The sequence below is a fragment of the Ovis canadensis genome, chromosome 13 (genome assembly GCF_042477335.2).
Source record: "Ovis canadensis isolate MfBH-ARS-UI-01 breed Bighorn chromosome 13, ARS-UI_OviCan_v2, whole genome shotgun sequence".
Classification (NCBI taxonomy): Eukaryota; Metazoa; Chordata; class Mammalia; order Artiodactyla; family Bovidae; genus Ovis; species Ovis canadensis.
Genome location: NC_091257.1, coordinates 90,031,996 through 90,058,525, shown reverse-complemented (window position 1 = coordinate 90,058,525; position 26,530 = coordinate 90,031,996). Strand labels below are relative to the sequence as shown.

The following is a 26,530-nucleotide window of genomic DNA, read 5'->3' as shown; positions in this document are numbered from 1 at the left end:
TCTCCAGGCAAGAGTACTGGAGTGGGTTGCCATTTCCTTCTCCAGGGGATCTTCCTGCCCCAGCGATCGAACCCGGGTCTCTCGCATTGCAGGCAGACGCTTTACCGTCTGAGCCACAAGATTAAGGGAAAAGCTAGAGTTTCTAACCCCATCTCTCTCAGCCTCGAGGGAAGGCAGGGGATGACTTTAGTAGCCAGAGTCTCTCCTCCACGTTTGCAGAACCTGCTGGAAAGGCCTGTGGTCCCAGCTCTTCTCTGGGTGGCCCTCAGTTCCTGGTCTAGGTGGTGCCAGCTCCTGTCTTTATAATGCTGGCCCTCGGGGAGGGCATGGCCTTCCTCTGTTGCTAATCTCAGTTTTTCAATTTCCCTTAGTCACTCCTTCAGCCCTTCTAACAATTTTGTTTCTAATCCTCCAAATTAGAGTCCCTCTTTTTAAAAATATTAGAATGTATTTATTTGACTGCACCAGGTCTCTTTTTAAAAATTTTATCTCTGGCTGTGCTGGTTCTTTGTTGCTGTGCGGGCTTTCCTCTAGCTGCAGCAAGCAATGGCTCCTCTGTAGCTGCAGTGCGCGGGCTTCTCATCGTGGTGGCTTCTCTCGCTGCAGAACAGGGGCTCTAGGGCACGCAGGCTTCAGTAGTCGTGCTACGTGGGCTCAGGAGATTTGGCTCCCGGGTTGCAGAGCACAGGCTCCATAGTTGTGGCTCACGGGTTTAGCTGCTCTCAAGTATGTAGGACCTTCCCAGGTCAGAGATCGAACCCATGTCTCCTGCATTGGCAGGTGGATTTTCTGCCACTGAGCCACCAGGGAAGGGCTGCACCGGCTCTTAACTGGGTTCTTTTTGGTTGTCCTATGTGAACGCTTAGTTGCGGCATGTGGGACCTAGTTTAGTTCCCCAGTCATGGATTGAACCTAGCCTCCCTGCATTGGGAGCGTGGAGTCCCAGCCACTGGATCACCAAGAAGTCCCAGATTCCCTCTTTAGAATTGTCTGGCTCCCGTCTTGTTTTCCTAGCTAGACTTCTGATATCCTGTCTCCTTGTCCATAAAATGGAGGTTCATTCGATCATTTCACAAATAAGTATCTAGTAGATTCCTTGTACGGAGAAGGCAATGGCACCCCACTCCAGTACTCTTGCCTGGAAAATCCCATGGGCGGAGGAGCCTGGTAGGCTACAGTCCATGGGGTCGCTAAGAGTTGGACACGACTGAACGACTTCACTTTCACTTTCCACTTTCATGCATTGGAGAGGGAAATGGCAACCCACTCCAGTGTTCTTGCCTGGAGAATCCCAGGGATGGGGGAGCCTGGTGGGCTGCCGTCTATGGGGTCGCACAGAGTCGGACACGACTGAAGTGACTTAGCAGCAGCAGCAGACTCCTCGTAACTACAAAACTGTGCTAAGTACTGGGAAGCTCACAGGAAACAAGGCAGATTAGAAGACATGAAAACCCAGGCACTGCCTACCCCTCATGTCTCTGTACTGATCAGATGAGCTGTGTGCATAAATGCACCTGCTGCCTGGGTCTCAGGAATTGCCAGCCTCAGGTAAACACTATCTGGACTAGAGCCTGTTTTCTAAGTGTTCGGGGCCTGGGGACTTTTCCCACTTCCTTCTCCCCCACTCTAATCCTGACAGAGAAAGATTTAGGACAAGTAAAATGAATTCTTAATCTACACCATGGGGAGTCAATTTAAGGGACTTATTATCCCGAGTGGTGGTACGGTTTTAAGCTATAAATAGATCTTTCAAGAACAGGTTTCACTAAACCCATAGACAGCAATGACACAGAGAGAGAAGGCAGAGAGGTGCCCCAGAGCACTCCCCTGCTGACCGCCTGCCCATAGCTGTGCTGCCCTCCTGGGGCACCCAGCACAGTGGCAGGAACCCTGGACTGGGCTGGGAGTCAGGAGACCAGGCTTTGAACCCCAGCTCTACTGACCATCAAGTGCATGACCTTGGACCAGTCGTTTGACTGCTCCCAAGCCTCAGTGTCCTCCTCTGCAACCTGGGAAAGCTGAGAGTACTGAGGATCTCTGGTTGTGATGATTACAGGTTTAAAATGCATATGAAGCACTTGGTATTAGGTAAGTGCTCAGTAAACATTTGCTAATATGATTGTTATTTGCTGCAGGAGGTCTGGCCTAGAATCCCAGCTCTCTCCATTAGACCAGGAAACGTACCGTGTGATTGATCCTGAGCAAGTTATTTGCTCTCTGGGCTTCAGTTTTTTCCCCTGTAAAACAGGAAAATAGCAACTACACTGCCTGGCTCAAGAAAAGAGAGTTCAAGGATCGTCTAAGAACCAGGTAGGGAATTCCCTGGTGGTCCAATGGTTAGGACTGCATGCTTCCACTGCAGGGTGCCTGGGTTAGACCCCAAAAGCAGTGCTGCCCAAAAAAAGTACAGAGGTTAGAGCTGGACTGCCTGATTCTCAATCCCAGTTCCACCCTTACTTCTATTCCTTTATTGTCCTGTGCCTGTTTCCTCATATCTGAAATGGAAATAACGATGGCAACTACTTCATAGAGTAGTTGTGACGATTAAAGTGCTTAATACAATCACTGGCATTGAGTTTCTCAAGCCGTACTTCATCAGTTCAGTTCAGTTCAGTCACTCAGTCGTGTCCGACTCTTTCACACTCCATGAACTGCAGCATGCCAGGCCTCCCTGTCCTTCACCATCTCCTAGAACTTGCTCAAACTCATGCTCAAGTCAGTGATGCCATCCAACCATCTCGCATCCTCTGTCGTCCCCTTCTCCTCCTGCCTTCAATCTTTCCCAGCATCAGGGTCTTTTCCAATGAGTCAGTTCTTCTCATCAGGTGACCAAAGTACTGGAGCTTCAGCTTCAGCATCCAGTCCTTCCAATGAATATTCAGGGTTGATTTCCTTTAGGACTGACTGGTTTGATCTCCTTGCAGTCCAATGGACTCTCAAAGAGTCTTCTCCAACACCACAGTTCAAAAGCATCAATTTTTCGGTGCTCAGCCTTCTTTATGGTCCAACTCTCACATCCATACATGACTACTGGAAAAACCATCACTTTGACTATATGGACCTTTGTTGGCAAAGTAATGTCTCTGCTTTTAAATACGCTGTCTAGGTTTGTCATAGCTTTGTCATACCTCATATAATACCTAAATTGCTTGGGGCTTTGGAATCAGAAAGACCTGCACCCATATGCCAGTTCTGTCCTCTAGGCTGTATGACCTCGGACAAGTCACTTTCCCTCTCTGAGCTTCAGCTTCCTCCTCCCTACAATGGAAGACTAGAGTGACCCCAGCTTCTTTAAGGTACTGTGATGCAGCAAAGCACACATGCAATGCCTGGCTTGAGTCAGATGCACAAGGAAAGTGCTTTCCCTCTTCTTTTCCTCTTGGCTCCTCTCCTCAGCATTTTTCTCAACGGTCTACTTGAATGTCCTGACCCAGAGCCCCACCACTGCTTCTAGAAATCATCCCATCAAAGCTGAGGCCATAACTACACACTGCATGTTCTGGTGAGAACAATTCTTGATTGGTAAGTCACAAAACCAGACTGGCTTCTTTGTGTTTGCAATGGAATAATTCTGATATGTTGTTTCAAGGAGTCTGTTAGGAAAATTAAAATGGAGGAAGTCTTGTTCAGGCTTCAGAAGTTAGAGAGCAGGCCTCTGAACTGCTTCTGACCTGCCTGGACCCTGCTCGGATTCCATGCCTGCCTGCAAGCACAGCAGGTCAGGCGGGACTTTAGATAAGAAAAGGAGTGGGTCTGTCAATTGAGCCCCTGGAGGTCTGGACAATCACCCTGGGGTCTAACAAAATCCTATGACTCACAAGGTGAAACAAACAGCATTGTAAAAAAGGTTAAAATAAAACCAGAGTCGCATTTTTCTATGCAAATGGATGATGCTATCAGTTTGCAGCCTGGGATTATAAGGGGGAACCCCTGAAACTTCAGTTTGAAATCTCTCCTGGGAGTGGACGCACCACCCAAGACCTTTTTCCAGCTGGGACTCCAGACTGCTATTAATGAGGACTTGCCAGCACTACGTCTGGATGTTGGTTGGCCCCATTTGGTGATGAACGAGCTGTGGCTCTATTGTTTCTATTTCTTTTAATGACTGGATACTGAAATTAAGTCAAATAGTCTTTTATAAAATATTGATATTACTTATTGTGTGTGACAAGTAGTTTCTTTTGTTAGTGAATACTTTGAACCTAAAAGGATAGTAAAACTTTTGGCAAAACAGAGTCATGACCTCGGGCCATGAGCTCTCCCTCTCTGGTCTCCAGCTCCATGACGAAGCTCTTTCTTTCTGTGTCCTGACATTCTGCAATCTTGTGATCTGGTGGCAAAGGCCAAGGTTAGGATGAAGACTTCGTCCAGCTGGGGATGAGAATGGACAGCGTCCTCCTGAGTCCTCCAACATCCTTGAGGGAGGTGACTTGTTTGGAGGCAAGATACATCCTACTCACATGGGATGGGGTGGGGGTGGGGGGTTGGAGGCGGCTCTGCAGGGCTGAGGAATCAGGTTGGAAAACTGCCTAGTCGGTACAAAACCAACCTGCTGTCATGCCCGTGTTTACCCAGCTCTCCAAGGCTGCTCTGGGAGCCTGGTCCTGCTGAATGGGGATGAGGGGGAATGAGGGGGCACAGCCAATCCAGAGACCTCATGCTCTATTCCCCTTAACAAAACCTACTCCTAGGAAAGAACCAGGGAAACGCCCTCATACTCGGGTAAAACAGATCGTAACAGCTCCAAGCACTCTGTCTTTTTAAACTTTTTGCACGAGTTTTTTTTTAGATTTCCTCCCCCTCCCCACCCGCCTGGCAAATCTGTATTTTTCAATTGACGAAAGCAACTTACGCAACACAGAGACTTTGGGGCAAACCCCGGCGCCAGGCTTCTGCGCAAAATACCAAAAAAGCTTAAACAGAGGGTATTGCTGAAAGTGGCATTTCGGGCACCAGAAGGGCGATCATACCTTTCTGAAAGGTGGTAGACCTTTAAGTACATCTACAACATCTACACTGAACAGAGGAGAATACGGAGAATGTCTTCACTTCCAGCTCCATTATGTAATAAATATGTGTACAAAGCTCAGCAAGGGTGGGCTCTGACTCTTCTCCGTTTCCCCAACTCCAGCAATCGGGACTTGCATCCCAAGTCCCTCTACTCGACCTGAGGTCGGACCAGCCACCTCCCATCTCAGGGCCTCAGTTTCCCCATCTGTAAAACAAGGATTACATGCTTCCCTCTTCCCAGGACACGTCAAACCTAATCGGGAAGGATCTGATTAGGTTCGAAGAAAAGCGTAAAGTAACCGCTTAAAAGGCAGGCGAAAAGACCGATAACATTTATTTCTCTCTCACCAACCAAACACTCCGTTTCACGTTTTTCTGAGCTGTTCCGGGAAGGGCGCGGCCAGGCCACCAGGAGCCACGCCTCCGGAAGTGGGGCCAGACTCAGCCGCGCCACGGCCTGCGGCCCAGGGAAGGGGCCCAGCAGTGACGTCACGTAGACACTCCTCTGTGTTCCTCCGCCCTGAGATAAAGTAGCCCCTAACCATAGCGGATTCTTCCACTCATACTAAGCGACATATAAAATCTCAGATTCTCTTACGACTATATTATGATTTTCAGGCCTCGAGGCTACGTTCCAGCACATTGGAAGCCTGTCTTTCTCCGGACCGGCGCAGGAAGTAGTCCCGGCCTCCGGAAGGCCGATGGGTCCCTCCGCCGCGGGGGGGAAGAGGATGGCGACCTCGTCGATGCCGGAGTCGGAGAGGAACACCGCTACGAAAGCGTCAGGTGAGCTTCGGTGAGAGTCAGGTCGCCACACCGCACCCTGCCAGGAAGTGGGGCCACACTGCGGGGAGACCCGGCGGCGAGGTCCCGGGCCGGCGGGGCTGTCCGAACAGGGCCCCGGGGTCCCAGGCCCTTTAGTCGCTCTCGCACTTGCCTGAGCGGAAACCCGGCGCCGCCACAAGATGGCGTCGGGCCTGGAGCGCAGGCAGCGCCGGGGACAGCCCCTAGTCGCCAGGCCCCGGGACCGTCTCTGTCAGCCCCCTCCGCACGGGCGCCAGGGGAGGGGGGAGCAAGCCGCTGACCCAGGGGGCCTGCGGGCGGTACCACCGACCTTCCACCCGGGGGGACTCGGGGGCCCGGAGGGCTGAACCACTGAGGCCACACGGGGCCCGTAGAGGGAACCACTCTGCGGGAATCGTGGAGGGGAGGAGAAAAGGGTCAAGATTCCCCGCCACTGACCACCCTCCCAAGGATGACGGAAGGGCCGGATCCTGGGAGGCAAGGCTTCCTGGTCCTGTTTTTCCGAAGCAACCCGTCGCCGTACCCTAGAAGGCCCCGCCCGGTCGGCGACTCAGTGTTTGCATCTGCGAAATGGGCACATGGGCGCAGCTGAGTGGGCCGCGGGGACCGGGAATGAGGCCCACCGGTTCTAGACCCGATCACCTCCTCCCACAGAGTGAAGGCCCCGGACCTTGGGCCCCCCTCTCAGACAGCCCCCCGAGCCGATGGAGGAAAACGAGGTGGAGAGCAGTAGCGACGCGGCGCCTAGGCCTGGCCGGCCAGAGGAGCCCTCGGAGAGCGGGTTGGGTGTGGGCACCTCGGAAGCCGTGTCGGCCGACAGCAGCGACGCCGCGGCCGCCCCGGGGCCAGCGGAGGCCGACGATTCCGGCGTGGGGCAGAGCTCGGACCGCGGCAGCAGCTCGCTGGTATGGACCGCGCTTGGGTGGAGGCAGCGACCGCAGGCAGCAGTGCTTGGCAGTCGGGGAAGCAGCCAGCAGGCTTGCTTGTAGCTAATAATTTGTTTATGGTTTACTGTGACCCAGGCCCCATGCCAGGCCCCTAGCATGGGTTTTCTCATTTAAATCTCGTACCTTGTAAGGCACATACCACTCTTTCCACATCTTACAGAAAAACAAACGGGCACAGAGTCAAGATTCAAATCTAGGCTGTGTGTGGGCTGCGCTTTCCACTGTTGCCCTGGTTCACATCTTGGCTCTTCTGCTGATTCACTGGGAGATTTCCTGGAGCCTCAGTCTTCTGTCTGTAAAATGGAGCAGAAATACCTATTCCTGAGGGTGCTCCGTTGTGAGCTGCCACCAGATATTTTCTTGGAAACGCTTTATAACATAATCTCATGGCTCTGCCACCTCCTAGCTTTGTGGTCTTAGATAAGCTCCCCAGGCTTTAGCTGTCAGTTTTCTCATGTGTAAAGTGGGAATAATAAATGTCTGCCTCAGAAAGTTGTTTTTTTTTTTTTTGAGAGTTAAATGAATATATGCAAAGCAGTTAACACGGGGCTCAACATGTGATAAACACTCAGTAAATATCCACACCCTCACCATTGTCATTATTTGTCAGATAGTGATCATTTTTAGGACATCACATCAACAACACACAACAACAGCCTCCACTTTGGGGCTCCAGGGGTTTCATTGGCTCAGCAGAGATGGACTTGGCATGTGCCCAGTTTGTGCTCGACCCTGGGGTTATAGCAAGAGACAAGAGAGAAGTGGTTCTGGCCCTAATGAAATCTGACTTGGGAGCCGTAATACCTCAGAGTGAACCATCAAGTGATGGGGGGACACAGGCAACTAAAATGCTGAGGATAGAGGGGTCCTAACTTGGCCTTGGGGATCAGGATCAGCTTTCCAGGAGAGGTACCAGCTGAGTGTCTGAGTAGGAATTAGCCGTGGTGTGATGCTATGAAGCGTTTGAAGGCAGAGGGAACAGCTCATTGACAGCATGGTGAAACCAGCTTCACCTGACTATTGTGTGGGGGCAGGAGACGTGGGGCATTATACCTGATCAGACCCAGGGACCCTGGGGCTTGTTTTTGGGGAGGCTCCGTGACTAGAGGGCTTCTCCCACTGGTCTTCTGTGTGGATGAGGGTGTTGGGTGGCTCCACTCTCCATATCCTTGGGCCCCTAAGGAGCCCCATCCCTGGCTCCTAAGCTTCCTCTCTCCCTGTTTCCTGACCCCCAGGAGGAGGTATCTGAGAGCAGCTCCAGCACAGACCCCCTACCCCATGGCTACCTCCCTGACTCATCTTCTGTTTCCCGCGGGCCAGTGGCAGGGGTGACGGGCGGCCCCCCAGCCCTGGTGCACTCCAGTGCACTGCCAGACCCCAACATGCTGGTGTCCGACTGTATGGCTTCTTCCTCGGACCTGGGCTCGGCCATTGACAAGATCATCGAGTCCACCATCGGGCCCGACCTCATCCGGAGTGAGTCAGGCCCTGGTGGGCAAGAGTTGCCCCTCCAGGGTTTCCCTACAGAACCAGCTGTGCAGACTCAGGCAGATAACTTTATCACTCTGAGGTTGTAATGTGGAGGCAGTAACCCCATCTCATAGTACTAAATGACATGAGGATTTACCTGACTTTGGGGCTTTCCTGGTGGCTCAGATGGTAGAGAGTCCTCCTGCAGTGCAGGAGACCCGAGTTTGATCCCTAGGTCAGGAAGATCCCTTGGAGAAAGGCATGGCTACCCACTCCAGTATTCTTGCCTGGAGAATCCCATGGACAGAGGAGCCTGGTGGGCTATAGTCCATGGGGTCGCAAAGAGTCAGACACAGCTGAGCGATTCAGCACAGAATACCTGACTTTGCACTGGAGTCTGTTCTAAACACTCTACCTGCAGCAGTAGGTCATTGATCCTCTTGGTAACCCTGAACAGTACATGCTGCTACTGTTCTCACAGTCTAGATGAGGAAACCGAGGCACAGAGGATGTAAGCCAACACAGCCGCTGTCATCAGCAAGTGTTGGGCCATAAGCTCAGTCTGACTCCGAAGCTGGTGCTCATGATTTGCCAGACTGCTTTCTACTATCAGAGATCTGTGTAAGGGTCGTAGCACTTGGAAAGGCCCTGAGGTAGTCTCGAAAGCCAGTCCTAAGAAAGTGGTGCAACAGCTGGGCCTTAACCTTAGAGAACACTGGGGAGGAAAAGAGGGAGACCTTCCAGGTACAGTGGTTAAAAGGCGGACAGCTGTGGACTGGCTGCGGGGCCAGCATGTCACACATCCCAGACGTCCCAACAGCCCGGCCCTGGACGGGAGGTGGGTCACGGGGCAGCCGATTTCACAGTCACATGGGTGAATCGAAGTGAGTGTTGGCATGACGGTTGTCCTTATCAACAGGGCATCTGCCCCTCCTGTCTCTGCCTAGGCTGCATCACTGTGACCAGTGCGGAGGGCAGCGGGGCCGAGGCCACACGGTACCTGATCCTGCAGGGACCAGACGATGGTAAGAGCCCAGCACCAGGCCCAAGGAGCCCTGCCGTGGGTGGGGGTAGGACAGGAAGGCTCTGCCGCACTCACTGTGTGATCTTGGCAGGTTATCCGCTGCCCCTGGCCTCTCGGTTTCCCCATGGTTACTATGGTGGGCGTGGGTTCTAGGACCCCTGGGCTTGCCTGAGAGGGGCAGTGGTAGCTCATGGCCAGTCTCCCTCTCCACTTCCCTCTGATTCCTTCACCACCCCCGCCAGGCGCCCCCATGGCATCACCGATGTCCAGTTCCACCCTGGCCCATAGCCTGGCAGCCATCGAGGCCCTGGCCGATGGCCCCACATCCACGTCCACGTGCCTAGAGCCACCAGAGGATGCGCAGGGTGGGCCCAGCTCCCCGGCGCAGCCACCCCTGGGTTCTGGCCCCGAGGAGCCGGACTTGCAGAGCCTGGAGGCCATGATGGAGGTGGTGGTGGTGCAGCAGTTCAAGTGCAAGATGTGCCAGTACCGGAGCAGCACCAAGGCCACGCTGCTGCGCCACATGCGGGAGCGGCACTTCCGCCCGGGTGCGTTGATAGCGGCTGACCTGCCCGCCCACACATGGGGTGCCAAGAGTCAGACTTGACAAGCTTGTTGTACCCTGCTCCTCCACCCCCAGCAGCAGCAGCTGGTAAGAAGGGGCGTCCGCGCAAGTCGGGCAGCTCGGCCCAGCCCCAGGAGGAAGAGGGCCCAGAGGAGGAAGACGACGACGACATCATAGATGCTGGTGCCATCGATGACCTGGAGGGTAGGTTCCCAGACCTGCTGCCCTCCCACATCTGCATATACTGAGCTCCCTCTGGCCCACATGAAGGGCCAGGGAAGAGGAATTGGCACAGGCGCAGCCAGGAGCGCCTCCAGCATAAGATAGGAGGAGTTGGGGCTTTGGGACCAGGAGCTTCATGTGCAGTTATCCAGACTGTGCACTGAGAAACAGCACTGTGTCCAAGGGTCACGTCCCATTTGTCCAGCAGAAGCAGAATGCGAGCCACGTGTGTGCTTTTTTAGTAGCTGTATTAAAGTAAAAAGATGAATTTAAATCAGTCATATACTTTATTTACCTATTACGTCTAAAATCTAATTTCAGTATGCAATCATTATAAAAAATTATTAGTAAATTATTTTTACTTTTTCTCATTGTAATGTTTGGAAATCTGATATGTATTTTATACTTAATTATACCTCAGTTTATGCCTCAGTTTAGACTAGGTACATTTTGAATGCTCAAGAGTCACAGCGAGCAGCTCCTTTAATCGGTAGCATAGTCATACTTTGTAGGCTTGAATGACTAGACACTTTTTTTCTAAACAATGACTATAAAGTGTGTTGAGGAAGGGGCACTTTTTTTCTGAATTACATTAAGGTACATATGAGCTAATGGTAGGTGTTAAGAATGGTCCAGAGAAAGGACTGCAGGGCCTCAAAGACGAGTACTGACAGTCAGCTAGGGGAACATCAGGAGGGCTTCCTAGAGGCGGCATCACTGGTGGGTTTGGAAGGAGGAGCAGGCAGGGATGGGGAAGTGGACCTCTTTCCAGGGAAGCTGACAAGGGGTCAGGGCTGAAAGGTCAAGGCTGCAGCCCTCCCTCTCTTGTTTTCCCCACAGAAGACAGTGACTATAACCCTGCAGATGACGAGCCCCGGGGCCGGCAGCTGCGGCCCCAGCGCCCCACCCCCAGTACCCTGAGACCCCGCAGGAGACCTGGCCGGCCCCGGAAGCTGCCTCACCTGGAGACCTTGGATCTCCCAGATGGTGAGAGTGGGGCCTAGGGGTGCGGGTGGGGCCCAGGGGTGGCCTCGTTCCCTGCTTGCTTCCATGGAGCCTGGGGATGGAGTGTGCTGTGCAAAACAGCAAGTCTCAGACCCACTGGGTTGACCTATCAGCCTCCTGGTGACGGGGAAAGCCCTCCCCTGCCAAGCTCGAGGGTTAAGATACATCAGCTGTCCGATAAGGCTTTTCGGTGAGAAGCTGTCACAGCATGGAAGTTGGAATATTTACAACTGAGCTAATTATTATTAAAACAAGAAGAAGTCTGAGGTCTGAGACGATGTCAGAGCAGCACGGATTTGGAGCGTGACAGGCTTGGGACGGGGGAGACTGCCATGGACAGAATGCCAGCTCTGCCTCCTACCAGCTATGTGACCTGGAGTGGGTCACTTTGCCTCTTAAATCTCTCCTTCCCATGTTGTGAATGAGGTGATGGTACCTGCCGCTTAGGATTGTCATGCCAGAAATACAAGGTAGTGGTCTTTGTACATGCAGTTGTGTGTGTGGAGGAGTGGTTATATTTTTTTAGTGTTCTTTTTTTCTTTTCATTTTTGGCTACACCTCATGGCATGTGAGACCTTAGTTCCCCAACCAGGGATCAAACCCACACCCCTGGCATTGGAAGCACCATGTCTTAACCTGTGTACCGCCAGGGAAGTCCCTAGTCGTCTTTGTAAAGTAACTTTTTACTGAGATATATGTTCAGGAAGGCACATGTATGCTAACTGCACAGCTCAGTGAATTTTTTAAAAATTTTCTGTGTGTGTTTATTTTTGACTGTGCTGAGTCTTCGTTGCTTCGAGGGCTTTTCTCCAGTTGTGATGCGCAGCCTTCTCATTGCCGTGGCTTCTCTTATTGCGGAGCACAGGCTCTAAGGGCTCACGGGCTTCAGTACTTGCCGCACGCAGGCTCAGTCATTGTGGCTCCCAGGCTCTAGAGCATAGGCTTAGTAGTTGGCGCAGGGTTTAGTTGTTCCACAGCATGTGGGATCTTCCGAGATCGGGGATCGAGCCTGTGTGCCTTGCGCTGGCTGCCAGGTTCTTTACCCAGGTCAGTGAATTTCCACAAGTGAATACACCTGAATATCCTGTTAGAAACAAGATGTTACCAGCATTTCCTGTAAAATATTTTGGATTTTTTAAAAAATATGTTTTGAATTTTTAAAACATTACAGTGAAATAGTGTTTTTGAATAGGCAGCGTATTCTGATGTTTTGATGACAGAGGCTTTGCAACTGTGCCGTGATGACTCCTCCCTCCCTCCCATCTGCTGTTCAGCCTCCCAGCCTCCCCCGGGAAAACCAGTGATTAAGTGTTCCTGTTGCTTCCCAGATCTTAGAATGTCCCTGTGAGGTCACAAGAGCAACAGTTACTTCCCTTTGACAGATGGGGGAAAAGGAGACTCAGAGAGGGGCGGGGTTTTGCCTGAGGACACACAGCAGATTGGTGACCAAGTTCAGCCTGCAGGCAGGTCTTCTGGCTGGAGGTCCTGGCTCTCCCAGTGCTGCTCCAGACTGTCCCGTGTAAGGCGTGCGGTGCTGACAGCTGCAGGAGGGGATGCTGTCTAATCACGGCTGCCTGCATCTGTCCCGCAGCCTGCTGTGCCCATCAGTGGTCTGTGACTGTGTGTGTGGGGGTGTATCTTGACTGGCTCTGACACACCTGTCCACATCTGTCCTGGTGTGTCCGTGGCAGGTGTGGAAGGAGAGCCTTTAGTGAGTTCACAAAGTGGACAGAGCCCTCCGGAGCCACAAGACCCCGAGGCACCCAGCTCCTCAGGGCGGGGACGCCTGGTGGCCCTGGGCAAGGCCAACCGGGCCCACGTGGAACCCAGTGTGAGCCAGTCAGATGCAAGGAACGCAGCTTCGTCCTTCCAGGATGAGGCTGACGCCCTGCCCCGCCGTCGTGGTAGGCCCTCCAGGCGCTTCCTTGGCAAGAAATACCGCAAGTACGGGCGCCGAGATGAGGGCTGAGGGTCGGGGGTGGCAGCGCGGCCATTCCAGACCTCCTCCAACATTCTCCTAGCAGGTACTATTACAAGTCACCCAAACCGCTCCTGCGGCCTTTCCTGTGCCGCATCTGCGGCTCCCGCTTCCTGTCCCACGAGGATCTGCGCTTCCACGTCAACTCCCATGAGGCCGGCAACCCCCAGCTCTTCAAGTGCCTGCAGTGCAGCTACCGCTCCCGTCGCTGGTCCTCACTCAAGGTGTGGCGGGGGGACCGGGGCAGGAAGGGACGCTGGCTGGGAGAAGGCCCTGAAGGGGAGTGGCGGTGACGGGCCCCTTCCTGCCCCATCTCCAGGGCGAGCGTGTCCTTTTGCAGGCTGCCCGCTGCAGAGTCACATTATGTCTTAGACTTGCCTAACCACCAGCACACCTGGCAGGTGGCCGGAACACTGCTTTAATCGCCTTCACTGTGTTACAGTCTCCAGCAGGTCCTTTTCACCATCTGCCCAGAGGTGCCTGTGGGCCTGCAGCAGCTTGAGCCTGCCTTGTACCTTGTAGATGCTCTGATGTCATCCTCATGTAGCCCAATGAGGTCTTAAGTGTTAAGAATCCCATTTTTTAATTATTATTATTTTTGGTTGCGCTGAGTCTGTGTTGCTCTGTGTAGGCTTTCTCTGGTTGCTGTGAGCGGGGTATACTCTTCATTGTAGGGCCCAGGCTCTAGGCATCAGGCTTCATAGGTACAGCACACAGGCTTAGTTGCTCTACAGCATGTGGAACCTTCCTGGGCCAGGCACTGAATGTGTGTCCCCTGCATTGGCAGGCAGATTCTTATTCCACTGCGCCACCAGGAGACTCAAAAGGTCCCATTTTACTGCCCCAGGAAGCTACAGCTTGGCTTGGCCAGAATGGAACTGGGCATCGTCGGGGCTGGGAATACCTCGAGCTCCGAGGGCCCGAGTTCTGTGCTTTCTGCACACACGGTGCTTCCTCCCTCAGACTGGGCCTAGAGGTTGTTCTTTGGACCTCGACAGGAAGGGTGGGGAGCAGGGATTGTTCCGAGGTGCAGTGGGGAGGGACAACTCTAAGGCTGTAGGCACAGGGCAGGTGGGCAGGAAGGCAGGTTATGTCCCAGCCCTATCCTTCTGCCTGTATCCCAGGAGCACATGTTCAACCACGTGGGCAGTAAGCCCTACAAGTGTGACAAATGCAGCTACACCAGCGTCTATCGGAAGGACGTCATCCGGCACGCGGCTGTGCACAGCCGGGATCGGTCAGTAGGGCTGGGGAGGCAGAGGCCCGGGGTGACCCCAGTTCTCCAATACTGAGCCCCTGCTCTGGGTCAGCCCCTTCGCAGCACATGACAGACATGGGAACGGCAGACAGTTCATCCCAGATCACTTGGCTCAGAGCAGGGCCACGGGGCCGCCTGGAGGTCTCTTATTCGGTCTCTTTCCTGCTTCAAGCTTTGTAAATTGGGGACTGTCATTGTCGAGGTGATTAAAGGAAATCGTGTACCTAAAGGGGCTCGGAGAAGGATCTAAAGCCAGTTCTCTGTTACACCTTTTTCTTTCTTTCTCTTTGGCATGACTTGCAAGTTCTTAGTTCTCTGACCAGGGATTGAACCCAGACCCCAGCAGTGGAAGTGTCGAGCCCTAACCATTGGACCATCAGGGGATTCCCTCTTAGAGGTTTTTCTTTAAAAATACAAATAAAAAGGAAGGAGGAGTCCTTTGTCCGCATGAGATTAGGAATACCAGGTTGAACAAGCACTTGGTTCGGCAGCTCTCTATCGCTGCATAATTTCTCAGTCTTAAAAACACAAATGTGTTTTGTGACAGAGAGAGAATGGCTTGTTCCTAAAGTTAAGTTGAACTTACTTACCGCATGCCTCTTCACATTTTCTCCAGTGAGCTCCAGTGGGGGATGCCCTTCTCACAGAAGGGGGCTAGGGTCAGGGCTGAGACTGGGTCCTGTCGATGGGAGAGGGTCTGGGGTGGGCTTGGGCACTTGATGGTCTGACTCCTGCATCTTTCTCCCCTAGGAAAAAGAGGCCAGACCCGGTGAGTCAGGGGCTCGGGCCTGGGAAGGGCGCCTGCTTGCGGGCTGCCCGTGGGGTGGAGGGGCGGGGGCAGGAGGCTCAGGCATGGGCTCACCCTCCCTGCTTGCCTTCTGTGTCCACCCGGCCCCTTCTGCCCCTTCCCAGACCCCAAAGCTGAGCTCCTTCCCCTGCCCCGTGTGTGGCCGTGTCTACCCCATGCAAAAGAGACTCACTCAGCACATGAAGACACACAGCACCGAGAAGCCCCACATGTGCGACAAGGTGGGTGGGGCTGAGTGCAGGGCTGGGGCTTGAGGGGGCCTGCTGGGGGGCGGCTCCCTCATCTAACCCACCCCACCCCCTGCAGTGTGGAAAGTCCTTTAAGAAGCGCTACACCTTCAAGATGCACCTGCTCACGCACATCCAGGCTGTCGCCAACCGCAGGTACACCCCCAAAGAGCCCCTGGGGCTGCAGCGCCCCGCCATGCCCCACTGCTGAGCTCTCGCCACTCCAACCACCTCCAGGTTCAAATGCGAGTTCTGCGAGTTTGTTTGCGAGGACAAGAAGGCGCTGCTCAACCACCAGCTGTCCCACGTCAGTGACAAGCCCTTCAAGTGTAGCTTTTGCCCCTATCGCACCTTCCGAGAGGACTTCCTGCTATCCCACGTGGCTGTCAAGCATACAGGTCTGGCTGGCCCCACCCCTCAACACAGCAGGGCCCCGTAGTGGAGGCTCGGCTCTGTCTTGTCAGCCATCCCCCCACCCCCCAACCCTGGCAGCCCCAGCTCTTCAGTGGAAGGAGTTGCCACCCCACCCCACTGTCGCTCACCTGAGCTCAGATCCCAGCTCAGCCAGCTCTTCTCTGTATGACCCGGGATTGGTCTTTGCCTTCTCTGAGCCTTTCTTAGCTGTGAAAGGAGAGAATCAGAATGCCAACTCTGTGGTTGGTATAAAACCATTTGTTCCCTGAGCCCTGTCCATTCTGGGCCTGGCACTCGAGACAGGTCTTACATAGGCCCTGCCCTCACCAGAGGAAGCCATAGAAGATGGGTGGCAGAAGTTGCCTCTTCTTGGTGCCTGGCCCTCTGGCAGGCACACGAGGGAAGGCTAGAGAAAGGGAGCCAGGGGTGCCCTCAGCCAGATTCCCAGCTCCTTTTGGGGAAGCAAGTCGGGGGAGAGGTGTGGTCACGTGACCTTGAACTGGGTGCTCGGAGGAAGGCCGTGAGTGCAGAGGGAGATCTGGCCGGTCTCTGTCCTGTCCACCAGCAAGGACAGAGCGTGCTTTCCCTGCGCTTGGGAGCATGGTGCTGGGAGTCAGCTGGAGGGGTCCTTGGGGTCACAGAAGTGTTCCCCGAGGGGGCGGGCGATTGCAAGGACGCCTCCTGATGTGCCTGCAGGGGCCAAGCCCTTTGCCTGCGAGTACTGCCACTTCAGCACGCGGCACAAGAAGAACCTGCGGCTGCATGTGCGCTGCCGGCACGCCAGCAGCTTCGAGGAGTGGGGGCGGCGCCACCCCGAGGAGCCCCCCTCCCGCCGCCGCCCCTTCTTCTCCCTGCAGCAGATCGAGGAGCTGAAGCAGCAGCACAGCACGGCCCCTGGGCCCCCCGCCGGCTCCCCAGGACCTCCCGAGGTAAGCACAGGCAGCGGGTAGAAGGGCTGGGGGACATGGGCCCCGAGGCCGTGTGACGCCGCCTCCCCCAGCCCCAGGGTCCTCGTCAGCACCTCGGGTACAATGAAATGAGCCCTGAGGGTGAAGGGTGCTGTCCTAAGCTCCAAGGAGGGGTGGGCTTTCCAGTGCTAGTAATAGAGAACGGAAGTGTCAGTAGCCAGGTCGTGGTAATAGTTTATTATTCTCTCACACAAAAGGAGTCCAAAGGGGAGCAGCCCAGGGCTGCTGTGGCAGCTCCCTGGTCAGCCATCAAGGACCACACTCTCTCAGTGTATCTTCCTACACATATGGTTCCCATTTTTGTGGTTGCCTCATGGTCCAGTATAGCTGCAGGAGCTCCAGCCTTTCTCACCATCCCAGACAAGAAGCAGGAGGAAGGGATGGGGGAAGAGGAAAAAGGATGCCTGCCGTCTATCCATCTTATCTTCCTCATGAACTTTACCAGAAGCTCCTGCTTAGCTACATGGCCACGCTTTATCCAGCTGCAAAGCAGGCTGAGAAAGACAGTCTTGTGGCTGAGTATGTTGCCTGCCCCCTCCTAGCCCCTAAAGATGGACCACCACAATGTGCTGGCAGAGCAGAGGGGCTCTGGAGTCAGCCAGCCTTGTGTTCAAGCCCCAGTTCTCCTCACTAGCCGGGGGATCCTTAACCTTAGTCAGCTCATTGTAACGTGGAGCTGGTAAATATCTTGAAGAGAGTAAGGATCAAACAAGCCCAATAGATGTGAAGTATCTGACACTTCAAGACACAGGAGGTGTCTTGAATCTGAGCTGCCCCCTGTCACCCTTGGCTATATTCCCACCCCGCAGATCCCCTCAGAGGCTCCACCTTTCCAGTCCCCTGAGACCCCCCCACTGCTCTGTTCCGACACCCTGGGTGGTGCCACCATCATTTATCAGCCAGGTGAGTTCTGCAGGAGAGTGGGAGCAGGGACAGGGCTCGTGCTGGTGGGGGCCAGAAGCTGGTGGGGAGGGGGCTTGGGTGCCAGTTTTCCAGCTCTTCCTAAGGCTCAAGTTCCACCCGACCCAGGGACTGCGGAGTCGACAGCTGTGGCCACGCAGACAGCCTTGGACCTGCTGCTGAACATGAGCACTCAGCGGGAGCTGAGTGGCACAGCCCTGCAGGTGAGCTCCTTCCCAGCCTGGCTGCACCCTGGGTGTCAGCTCTGCGCTGGACACTGGGAGCGGAGGCAAATGGTGAAACAGACATGCCCTGCCCTCAGGGAGCTCGCAGGTAGTGGGAGATGGATCCACTGGACCCCAGTGGGCAGGTGCAGGGGAGGGGGGCCGCCATGCCAGGGAGGCCCAGGAGACCAGGGAGGGCAGACGGTCTCCACTCCACACCCTGGAGTCACCAGCGACACCCAGCATGCTGAGCAGTAAGCGCCACACTGTGCTCAGGGCTCTGAACCAGCTTCCCAGCTAGCCCAGCGCCCTCACTCCGTGCCACCTCCCACAGGCCAGAGGTTCCCACAGCTTTCTCTGACCTCTCACGGGGTTCACACACCTTAAACCCAGCACGTCCGCCCCAAGTTCATCATCTTGACTTCTCGCTGCCCCCAGCTGCCTCCCCGCACCTCTCCATGCTTCTCTAAGGCAGGGAAAGGTCTGTCAGCACCTCCTGTCTCTTAGCCTCTTGGAAGGATGGAAACTGTGTGTTTGAGATGATCAATTCCAAGAACTTGGAACAGTAACATGCTGCCAGGGGGACAGAGCTCCGTGGACGAGGGGGCCTGTTTTGAACCTGGAAATCTTCATAGGCTTTAGTTTGTAGCATTTGCGGGTAGGGAGAAGTTTTAGATTTTTAGATAGTTAAGTGTATTTATAGTTTTTGCTTGTGGTATCATCCTTAGAAAAGCCTCTTCACCTCAAGATCATATAAACATTCATTGGTATTTTCTTCTTAGTGTCTCGTTTTTTACACTTAAGTCTTTACTCCACCTGGAATTTATTTTTGGTATATGCATAAAGGTAGGGGACTGACTTTATTTTTTTCCCAAAAGTTGTCAGTGCAGTAGATGGAATCCTCTAACTTCCCCAGTCACTTGAAACCTCCCCTTTTTCACGCAGTAGATTCCCTGTGTTTCTAGACAAGGTCTTCTCTTTCAATCTGTTTGCCATTCTCATGCCAGTATCACGCATTTTGCTTCTGACTACAAAAACACATGCTTGTTTTTGTAAACCCAAAATGAGTGTTAAGAAATGGTCTATTCAGAGGGTGAACATCTTTAAGTTTCCTCCCCTCGTCTTCATTTCCACTGTTAACAGGTTAATAAGCATTTCTGCAGAGTTGTGTCCAGGTGCTCGGTAACACAGACACCTTCTGATCTCTAAACAGTAGGGTCATGGCATCTGTGCTTACGGACAGCCTAGCTCTCCTTCCCTCTGCAGCCTGGCCGCGCACACATGTCCACTCCTTCCTGACGTCTCCACCTCATTCCGTCTTGGGGGTGTTCTGAAGCTTATCTTGTCAGTCCTTTATTTGCGCATGGTTTCCAGTCTTTCAGGAGCTCAAGGCAGTGCTTCCGTGAACATGTATTTTCTGGTGTTCATAAACATGTATTTTAGTGGTGGGGTTAAAAGAAGCCTCCTAGAAACAGAATCAGTGGGTCCCACCCCAAGCCTGACTCCTTCTAAAATGATGTGTCAGCACTTCCCTGGTGGTCTGGTGGCTTAGACTCCTTGCTTCCAGGGCACAGGGGCCAGGTTTGATCCCTGATCAGGGAACTGGATCCCACATGCGGCAACTAAGACCTGCTGCAGCCAAATAAATAAAAATTTAAAAAATGAAAACACGTGTCACCACATGACTGCCACTAGAGCATGCTTCCCCACTGCCTCGCCAGAGCTGCACGGCCGTCTTCATCAGTCTCCTCATGTCCCAGACACGTATGTCAGGGTCTTAACTGATAACTTTGTGATCAGAAGAGAGATCGAGCTTCTGTATGTTCATAGACCGCTTTATTTCTCTCACTTACCTGCTTGTAAATTATTAGTCGTCTTATCACTTTGCAAGGGCTCTTTGTATGTACAGGAACGCCACTTTTTATCTCTGATATGCATTGTTAAATACCATCCCCCCCCCACCCCAGGTGTCTTTGTTTCCTGGTCTCATTTTCTGATTCATGTTGCTGTAAGTTTTAACATCTTCTGTCATGATTAGGAACATCTTCTCACGCCAAGGATTACAGAAATACCTGTATTTTCTTCTAATCGATCTTGAGTTTTATTTCTTATGTTTCAATCTTTAATCCATTTGAAGCAGACTTTGGAGTAAGGTGTGAGGTAGAGCTCTGACGATTGTTTTTTCTTACTGGTCTGTCACTTGTTCTTCTGCCTCAGGATTTCTTAACCATGGCGCTTTGGGCTGGATAATTCCATGTCAGATAAAGCATTGGCCTGCAATGCAGGAGACCCGGGTTCGATCCCTGGGTTGGGAAGATCCCCTGGAGGAGGAAATGGCAACCCACTCCAGTATTCTTGCCTGGAGAATCCCATGGACAGAGGAGCCTAGCGGGCTATAGTCCACTGGGTTGCAGAGTCGGACACGACTGAGTGACTTCACTTTCTTTGGCTTCTACCAGCTAGGGGCCAGTATCCAACCCCCCGCCCCCCACCCACCCACCCAACTGTGACAATCAAAACTGTCTGGAGACATTACCCAGTGCCCCTATGGGGCAGTAACACTTTATCCTGTCCTTGTTAAGTCTCTCCAGTGCCCATAGGGGTCAGTAATGCTCTATCCTGTGCTTGTAAAGTCTCTTCAGGGCCCCTAGGGGGCAGTAACACTTTATCCTGTCCTTGTTAAGTCTCTCCAGTGCCCCTCAGTTCAGTTGAGTCCAGTCGCTCAGTCGTGTCCGACTCTTTGCAACCCCATGAATTGCAGCACGCCAGGCCTCCCTGTCCATCACCAACTCCCGGAGTTCACTCAGACTCACGTCCATCGAGTCCGTGATGCCATCCAACCATCTCATCCTCTGTCATCCCCTTTTCCTCCTGCCCCCAGTCCCTCCCAGCATCAGGGTCTTTTCCAGTGAGTCAACTCTGCATGAGGTGGCCAAAGTACTGGAGTTTCAGCTTTAGCATCATTCCTTCCAAAGAAATCCCAGGGTTGATCTCCTTCAGAATGAACTGGTTGGATCCCCTTGCAGTCCAAGGGACTCTCAAGAGTCTTCTCCAACACCACAGTTCAAAAGCATCAATTCTTCGGCACTCAGCTTTCTTCACAGTCCAACTCTCACATCCATACATGACCACTGGAAAAACCATAGCCTTAACTAGACGGACCTTTGTTGGCAAAGTAATGTCTCTGCTTTTGAGTATGCTATCTAGGTTGGTCATAACTTTCCTTCCAAGGAGTAAGCGTCTTTTAATTTCATGGCTGCAGTCACCATCTGCAGTGATTTTGGAGCCCCAAAAAATAAAGTCTGACACTGTTTCCACTGTTTCCCCATCTATTTCCCATGAAGTGATAGGACCAGATGCCATGATCTTCGTTTTCTGAATGTTGAGCTTTAAGCCAACCTTTTCACTCTCCTCTTTCACTTTCATCAAGAGGCTTTTGAGTTTCTCTTCCCTTTCTGCCATAGGGTGGTGTCATCTGCATATCTGAGGTGATTGATATTTCTCCCAGCAATCTTGATTCCAGCTTGTGCTGCTTCCAGCCCAGCGTTTCTCATAATGTGCTCTGCATAGAAGTTAAATAAGCAGGATGACACTATACAGCCTTGATGTACTCCGTTTCCTATTTGAAACCAGTCTGTTGTTCCATGTCCAGTTCTAACTGTTGCTTCCTGACCTGCATACAGGTTTCTCAAGGGGCAGGTCAGGTGGTCTGGTATTCCCATCTCTTTCAGAATTTTCCACAGTTTATTGTGATCCACACAGTCAAAGGCTTTGGCATAGTCAATAAAGCAGAAATAGATGTATTTCTGGAACTGTCTTGCTTTTTCCATGATCCAGCGGATGTTGGCAATTTGATCTCTGGTTCCTCTGCCTTTTCTAAAACCAGCTTGAACATCAGGGAGTTCATGGTTCACGTATTGCTGAAGCCTGGCTTGGAGAATTTTGAGCTTTACTTTACTAGCGTGTGAGATGAGTGCAACTGTGCAGTAGTTTGAGCGTTCTTTGGCATTGCCTTTCTTTGGGATTGGAATGAAATGTGACCTTTTCCAGTCCTGTTGCCACTGCTGAGTTTTCCAAATTTGCTGGCATATTGAGTGCAGCACTTTCACAGCATCATCTTTCAGGATTTGAAATAGCCCTAGGAGGCAGTAACACTTTATCCTGTCCTTGTTAAGTCTCTCTCCAGTGTCCTTAGGTGGCCGTAAGGCTCTATGCCATCCTTGTTTAGAGTCTCTCCAGTTGCCAGGAACACATAGCTGGGCTCGTGTCCGTGAGTAGCAGCAGCACTGGATCCGGCTGGAGCGTGGGCAAGCTTTGAGGCCCGGAGATATGAAAGGACCTCGAACGCCAGCTCCTGCCACTCACCCTGCCTGTCATGCTGTTGCAGGTGGCCGTGGTGAAGTCAGAGGACGTGGACACAGGGTTAGCGTCCTCTGGGGGGCAGCCCTCCCCAGCAGGCGCCACTCCCCAGGTGGTCACCCTCCACGTGGCAGACCCAGGAGGCAGCGTGGCCGCTGAGAGCCAGCTTGGGCCCCCTGACCTGCAGCAGATGACCCTGGCACCTGGGCCGTTCAGCGGGGCTGGCTATAGTGTCATTTCGGCCCCCACCGTGGAGGAGGGCACTTCGACTCCTGGCACGCCTTACAGGTGAGCCCTGGGGCCATTAATAGGTGTGGTGAGGGGAGTGAGGGGAGCACCCCGCCCACCCACGCCTAGTTCGCAGGAGGTAACACTAACGCATGTGAAACGACTGGGCTGTAGGGGTGTGGTGTCCCTCACGGGGTAAGGGCTGCTTAAGAAATTCCAGGCACTTGACAGTTGTGGACTCCTTGACAATTGTAACCACTCCTGTGGGCGGGGTGTTTAGGGAGTGCAGTAGCGCCCTGAAGGTCAGATGTGCTGTGGATCTGAGCCTGACCTGTGGCCCATGTGCTCCTGGTTCTGGATCCCTGGGGTCTGGCCAGTTCTGACCTTCGTCACACGCTCGGGCTCCTCAGCGACATCAGAGGCCCCACCGCTGCACTTGGGTTCTTCTAGGCTGAGCGAGTCTAGGGTAGAAATGTTCGTTTTCCATGTTCACTGAACCCCTGGGCCATCAGAGGAAGCCCTGAATTCCATACGGGATGGGAGTCAGGAGCCCTGCCTTCCCTACTCACCCTCTCCTCCTGCCCCGCTTGGGCAGACTTGGGCTTGATTCCTGGAGCCCTTCATCTCATCACTCCATGCCCATGAGGGAGTGGGGATGACCACTGCTAAGCTGGACACTGGACACTTGGTCCCTGCTTGTGAAAAAGGCAGCGGAGGTCCAGCTGCTAAAGGGAGGAGCTGGGGCCAGCCTGTGGTGGTTGTGGTCCACTGTGAAAGGGGGGCTCTCCCAGGGAAGGGGCTCCCGTAGCCCGCCAGCCTCCCCTGGAGCTCTGCTTCCCACTCCTGGCATCTGTGCCCACAGCGAGGAGCCCCCGGGGGAGGCAGCCCAGACCGTGGTCGTGGGTGACACCCTGAAAGAAGCTGGCACGCACTTCATCATGGCAGCCGACGGGACCCAGCTGCACCACATCCAGGTGAGGCTGGAGGGGGGCCAGTCCTGCCCCCTGCTTCCGGTCCTTCCCCCAGCCCCCGCCCCTCTTGACCGCCCTCTTGCCTCACGCCCCGCCCCCTCTCCACAGCTGACTGCAGACGGCTCCATCTCCTTTCCAAGTACAGAAGCCTTGGCCTCCGGTGCCAAGTGGCCCCTCCTGCAGTATGGGGGGCTGCCCAGAGATGGTCCTGAGCCCCCGGCTCCAGCCAGGACCCACCAGTCAAGGGACCCTCAGGGCTCTGCCTCCCCACCTCCTGCAGCCAGCAAACCTTTGGGCCTGGTAGTGCCCCCCTCGCCGCCATCTGCAGCTACTGCCTCATCAAAGAAGTTTTCCTGCAAGATCTGTGCCGAGGCCTTCACCGGCCGAGCAGAGATGGAGAGTCACAAACGGGCCCATGCCGGGCCGGGAGCCTTCAAGTGCCCTGACTGCCCCTTCAGTGCTCGCCAGTGGCCCGAGGTCCGGGTAGGTGCCCCGTTCCTCTGCTGGTCCGTCTGTGTAACAAAGCTTGACTGAGCACCCTCCAGGCCGGATCTTCCGTTCCCCACTGGGCTCAGAGGTGACTCAGCAAGGCCCCAGCTCTCAGGGGGTTCAGTCTGGTGGGGAGACACACCAGCCTGGGATCAACACCTGACAGTGTCCCCAGGGTGAATGCAGTGCCCACACACAGGAAATGAGTCACGTGGGCTTGGGGTGCCTGGGGGGACTTCCTGGAGGTGATGGCTGAGCTGGGTTGGCAGGAGCAGAGGGGTGGTAACGTGAGGCAGCTGGGGAGACACAAGTTGTCCAGAAGACTGAGGTCACAGAATCCCAGGGAGGTTCCTGGGACTCCATCCCCTGAGAAGGACCAGTTCTCAGATCTGACTGCATGCTGAATCCTCACACAGCTCCGTGAGGGGAGAGGGGCCAGAACCTAGAGTGTCAGGGCTGGGGGTGACCTTTAGAGGCCTCTCTTTGAGCCAGTGCGTTTCACAGGGGTGACCCGAGGGTGAGCAGGGACTGGGCTGAGTGGCCTCATGGTGGAGCCAGCAGGTGGCACCAGACCATGAGCACAGGCCTGGTGCGTCGGGGGCCGTCTGTCCTGAGCAGTGCTGCCCCCACCCTGCCCGCAGGCCCACATGGCACAGCACTCGAGCCTGCGGCCCCACCAGTGCAGCCAGTGCAGCTTCGCCTCCAAGAACAAGAAGGACCTGCGGCGGCACATGCTGACCCACACCAACGAGAAGCCCTTCGAGTGCCAGCTCTGCGGGCAGCGGTGAGGCTGGGCGAAGCCTGCGGGGGCTGCCGGGCCTGTGGAGGGTGGGGGGCGGCGCCCCTGAGCCTGCATCCTCCCCCTTCAGCTTCAACCGCAACGGGCACCTCAAGTTCCACATCCAGCGGCTCCACAGCCCTGACGGGAGGAAGGCGGCAGCGCCCACTGCACGTCCTCCAACCGGGCCCCCCACCCAGACCATCATCCTCAACAGTGATGACGAGACACTGGCCACACTGCACAGTGAGCAGGACCCCAGGGTGGACCCGGGACTGGAGCTACTGCCCCAGTGCACACCCTTGGGCTGGGCTGGAGCCAGGCCATGTCAGGTTTCCCTGAGAGAGTGTCCCCCCTCCTCTCTGCCCAGCTGCCTTCCAGTCCAGTCACGGGGTCCTGGGTCCGGAGCGGCTCCAACAGGCACTGGGCCAAGAACACATCTTTGTGGCCCAGGAACAGACAGTGAGCAATCCGGTGAGCGCCTGAGTTTGGGGGCCCCACTGGCAGGTTGGGGACAGGGGTGGGGGCACCCAGAAATCTGAAGCTAGAGCTGGCCTGGCCGTGACAGGAGGAAGCCGCCTATATCCAAGAGATCACCACGGCGGACGGCCAGATGGTCCAGCACCTGGTGGCGTCTGATAGCCAGGTGAGCTGCCGCTGCTGACCACCCGGACTGGGGCGCCCATCCTCCCCCACCCTCCCCACCCCCAAGCCCTGCTCCCAGGAGAGGTGAGTTGCTGCTGCTGCTGCTGACCACCCGGGCTGGGGTGCCCATCCTCCCCCCAGGAGGAGGGGGGACAATACTTTGTAAATGACCCCTCTGGGGGTCCGTCCTTGCAGTTGCCATTGTTGATGGGGCGGGTGTCCCTGGCCACCCTGCTCTGCCTTCCTTGTGAAGCTCCTGGGGACGGGCTGTCAGCGCCTGCCTCTTCTCCCTTCTCAGGTACAGTACATCATTTCCCCGGATGGAGTGCAGCAGCTCCTTCCCCAGGAATATGTGGTGGTGCCCGAGGGCCATCACATCCAGGTAGGCCAGGCTGGGACAAGGCCAGGGGAGCGGGGCGGAGAGGCACCGACGCCTCCTTCCTGGGATCACTACGCAGGCTTCCTCTCTCCAGGTACAGGAGGGCCAGATCACACACATCCAGTACGAGCAAGGGGCCCCCTTCCTTCAGGAGTCCCAGGTAGACCTTTGGGGACGCAGAGGAGCAGGGGCCCGGGCGGGGGCCTCTGAGGCCATGTCTCACCAGCTTCCTTCTCCAGATCCAGTACGTGCCTGTGTCCCCGGGCCAGCAGTTGGTCACCCAGGCCCAGCTTGAGGCTGCGGCACACTCAGCTGTCACAGGTACGGGGCTAGACCCTGAAGGCCTTGGGGGCCTGGGAGCCAGGCCTCGTTCCTGGGCCTCAGGTCACCGTCGTCTCCCCTCCCCGGCAGCGGTGGCCGACGCTGCCATGGCCCAAGCCCAGGGCCTCTTTGGCACAGAGGAGGCGGTGCCTGAACACATTCAACAGCTGCAGCACCAGGGCATCGAATACGACGTCATCACCCTGAGCGATGACTGAGCGAGCCCCAGGAGCCCAGCGCAGACCACGGATGTTGATGGGGCCTGCCTTGCTGCGGGTGGAGGCCCGCAGGGACTCCCTCCCTGCTCCACCTAGGCTCTCCAGATACTGAGCAGCCAGCATCCTGTCATTCCTGGGGAGCCAGACCTGTGCTGCTGGGGTTGGGGACAGCCATGGGCACCAGCCGGGACACGCTGGGGGCCCCAGCCTGCAGGCAGGCTTCGGGAGAGAAACTTATTTTTGTTGGTATGTATCCACTGGTCTCTCAGGCTCAATAAAGGGACCAGAGTCCAGCCTTGGCCCACTCCCTTTGTCCAT

General features: G+C 54.7%; 1 protein-coding gene across 3 annotated transcripts; it reads left to right on the top strand.

Annotated features, from left to right (window-relative positions):
- The first annotated feature begins 5,713 nt into the window (after positions 1 to 5,713).
- ZNF335 (zinc finger protein 335) lies at positions 5,714 to 26,505 on the top strand. 3 transcript variants are annotated; one of them, XM_069548675.1, is made up of 28 exons: positions 5,714 to 5,796; positions 6,469 to 6,719; positions 7,997 to 8,237; positions 9,179 to 9,256; positions 9,498 to 9,803; positions 9,899 to 10,024; positions 10,883 to 11,029; positions 12,739 to 12,991; positions 13,069 to 13,249; positions 14,150 to 14,262; positions 15,034 to 15,052; positions 15,196 to 15,312; positions 15,398 to 15,474; positions 15,556 to 15,716; positions 16,429 to 16,661; positions 17,510 to 17,603; positions 17,730 to 17,824; positions 22,212 to 22,471; positions 23,274 to 23,385; positions 23,491 to 23,865; positions 24,513 to 24,655; positions 24,741 to 24,895; positions 25,020 to 25,123; positions 25,218 to 25,295; positions 25,593 to 25,676; positions 25,768 to 25,833; positions 25,913 to 25,994; positions 26,085 to 26,505. In XM_069548675.1, exons 2-28 carry the CDS (start codon positions 6,519 to 6,521, stop codon positions 26,210 to 26,212), a joined length of 4,029 nt encoding a protein of 1,342 aa, XP_069404776.1. In that variant the 5' UTR covers positions 5,714 to 5,796; positions 6,469 to 6,518; the 3' UTR covers positions 26,213 to 26,505. The 3 variants fall into 3 exon arrangements, with proteins under 3 accessions (XP_069404776.1, XP_069404775.1, XP_069404774.1); XM_069548674.1 differs by having other exon boundaries at positions 9,896 to 10,024; positions 13,072 to 13,249; XM_069548673.1 differs by having other exon boundaries at positions 9,896 to 10,024.
- Positions 26,506 to 26,530: the final 25 nt, after the last annotated feature.

Bases quoted from the DNA above. Each gene is read 5' to 3' on its own strand.
- ZNF335 (XM_069548673.1), top strand. From the start codon at position 6,519: ATGGAGGAAAACGAGGTGGAGAGCAGTAGCGACGCGGCGCCTAGGCCT. The intron at 8,238-9,178 runs GTGAGTCAGGCC...GTCTCTGCCTAG, and splicing joins CGGGCCCGACCTCATCCGGA to GCTGCATCACTGTGACCAGT. The intron at 13,250-14,149 runs GTGTGGCGGGGG...CCTGTATCCCAG, and splicing joins GTCGCTGGTCCTCACTCAAG to GAGCACATGTTCAACCACGT.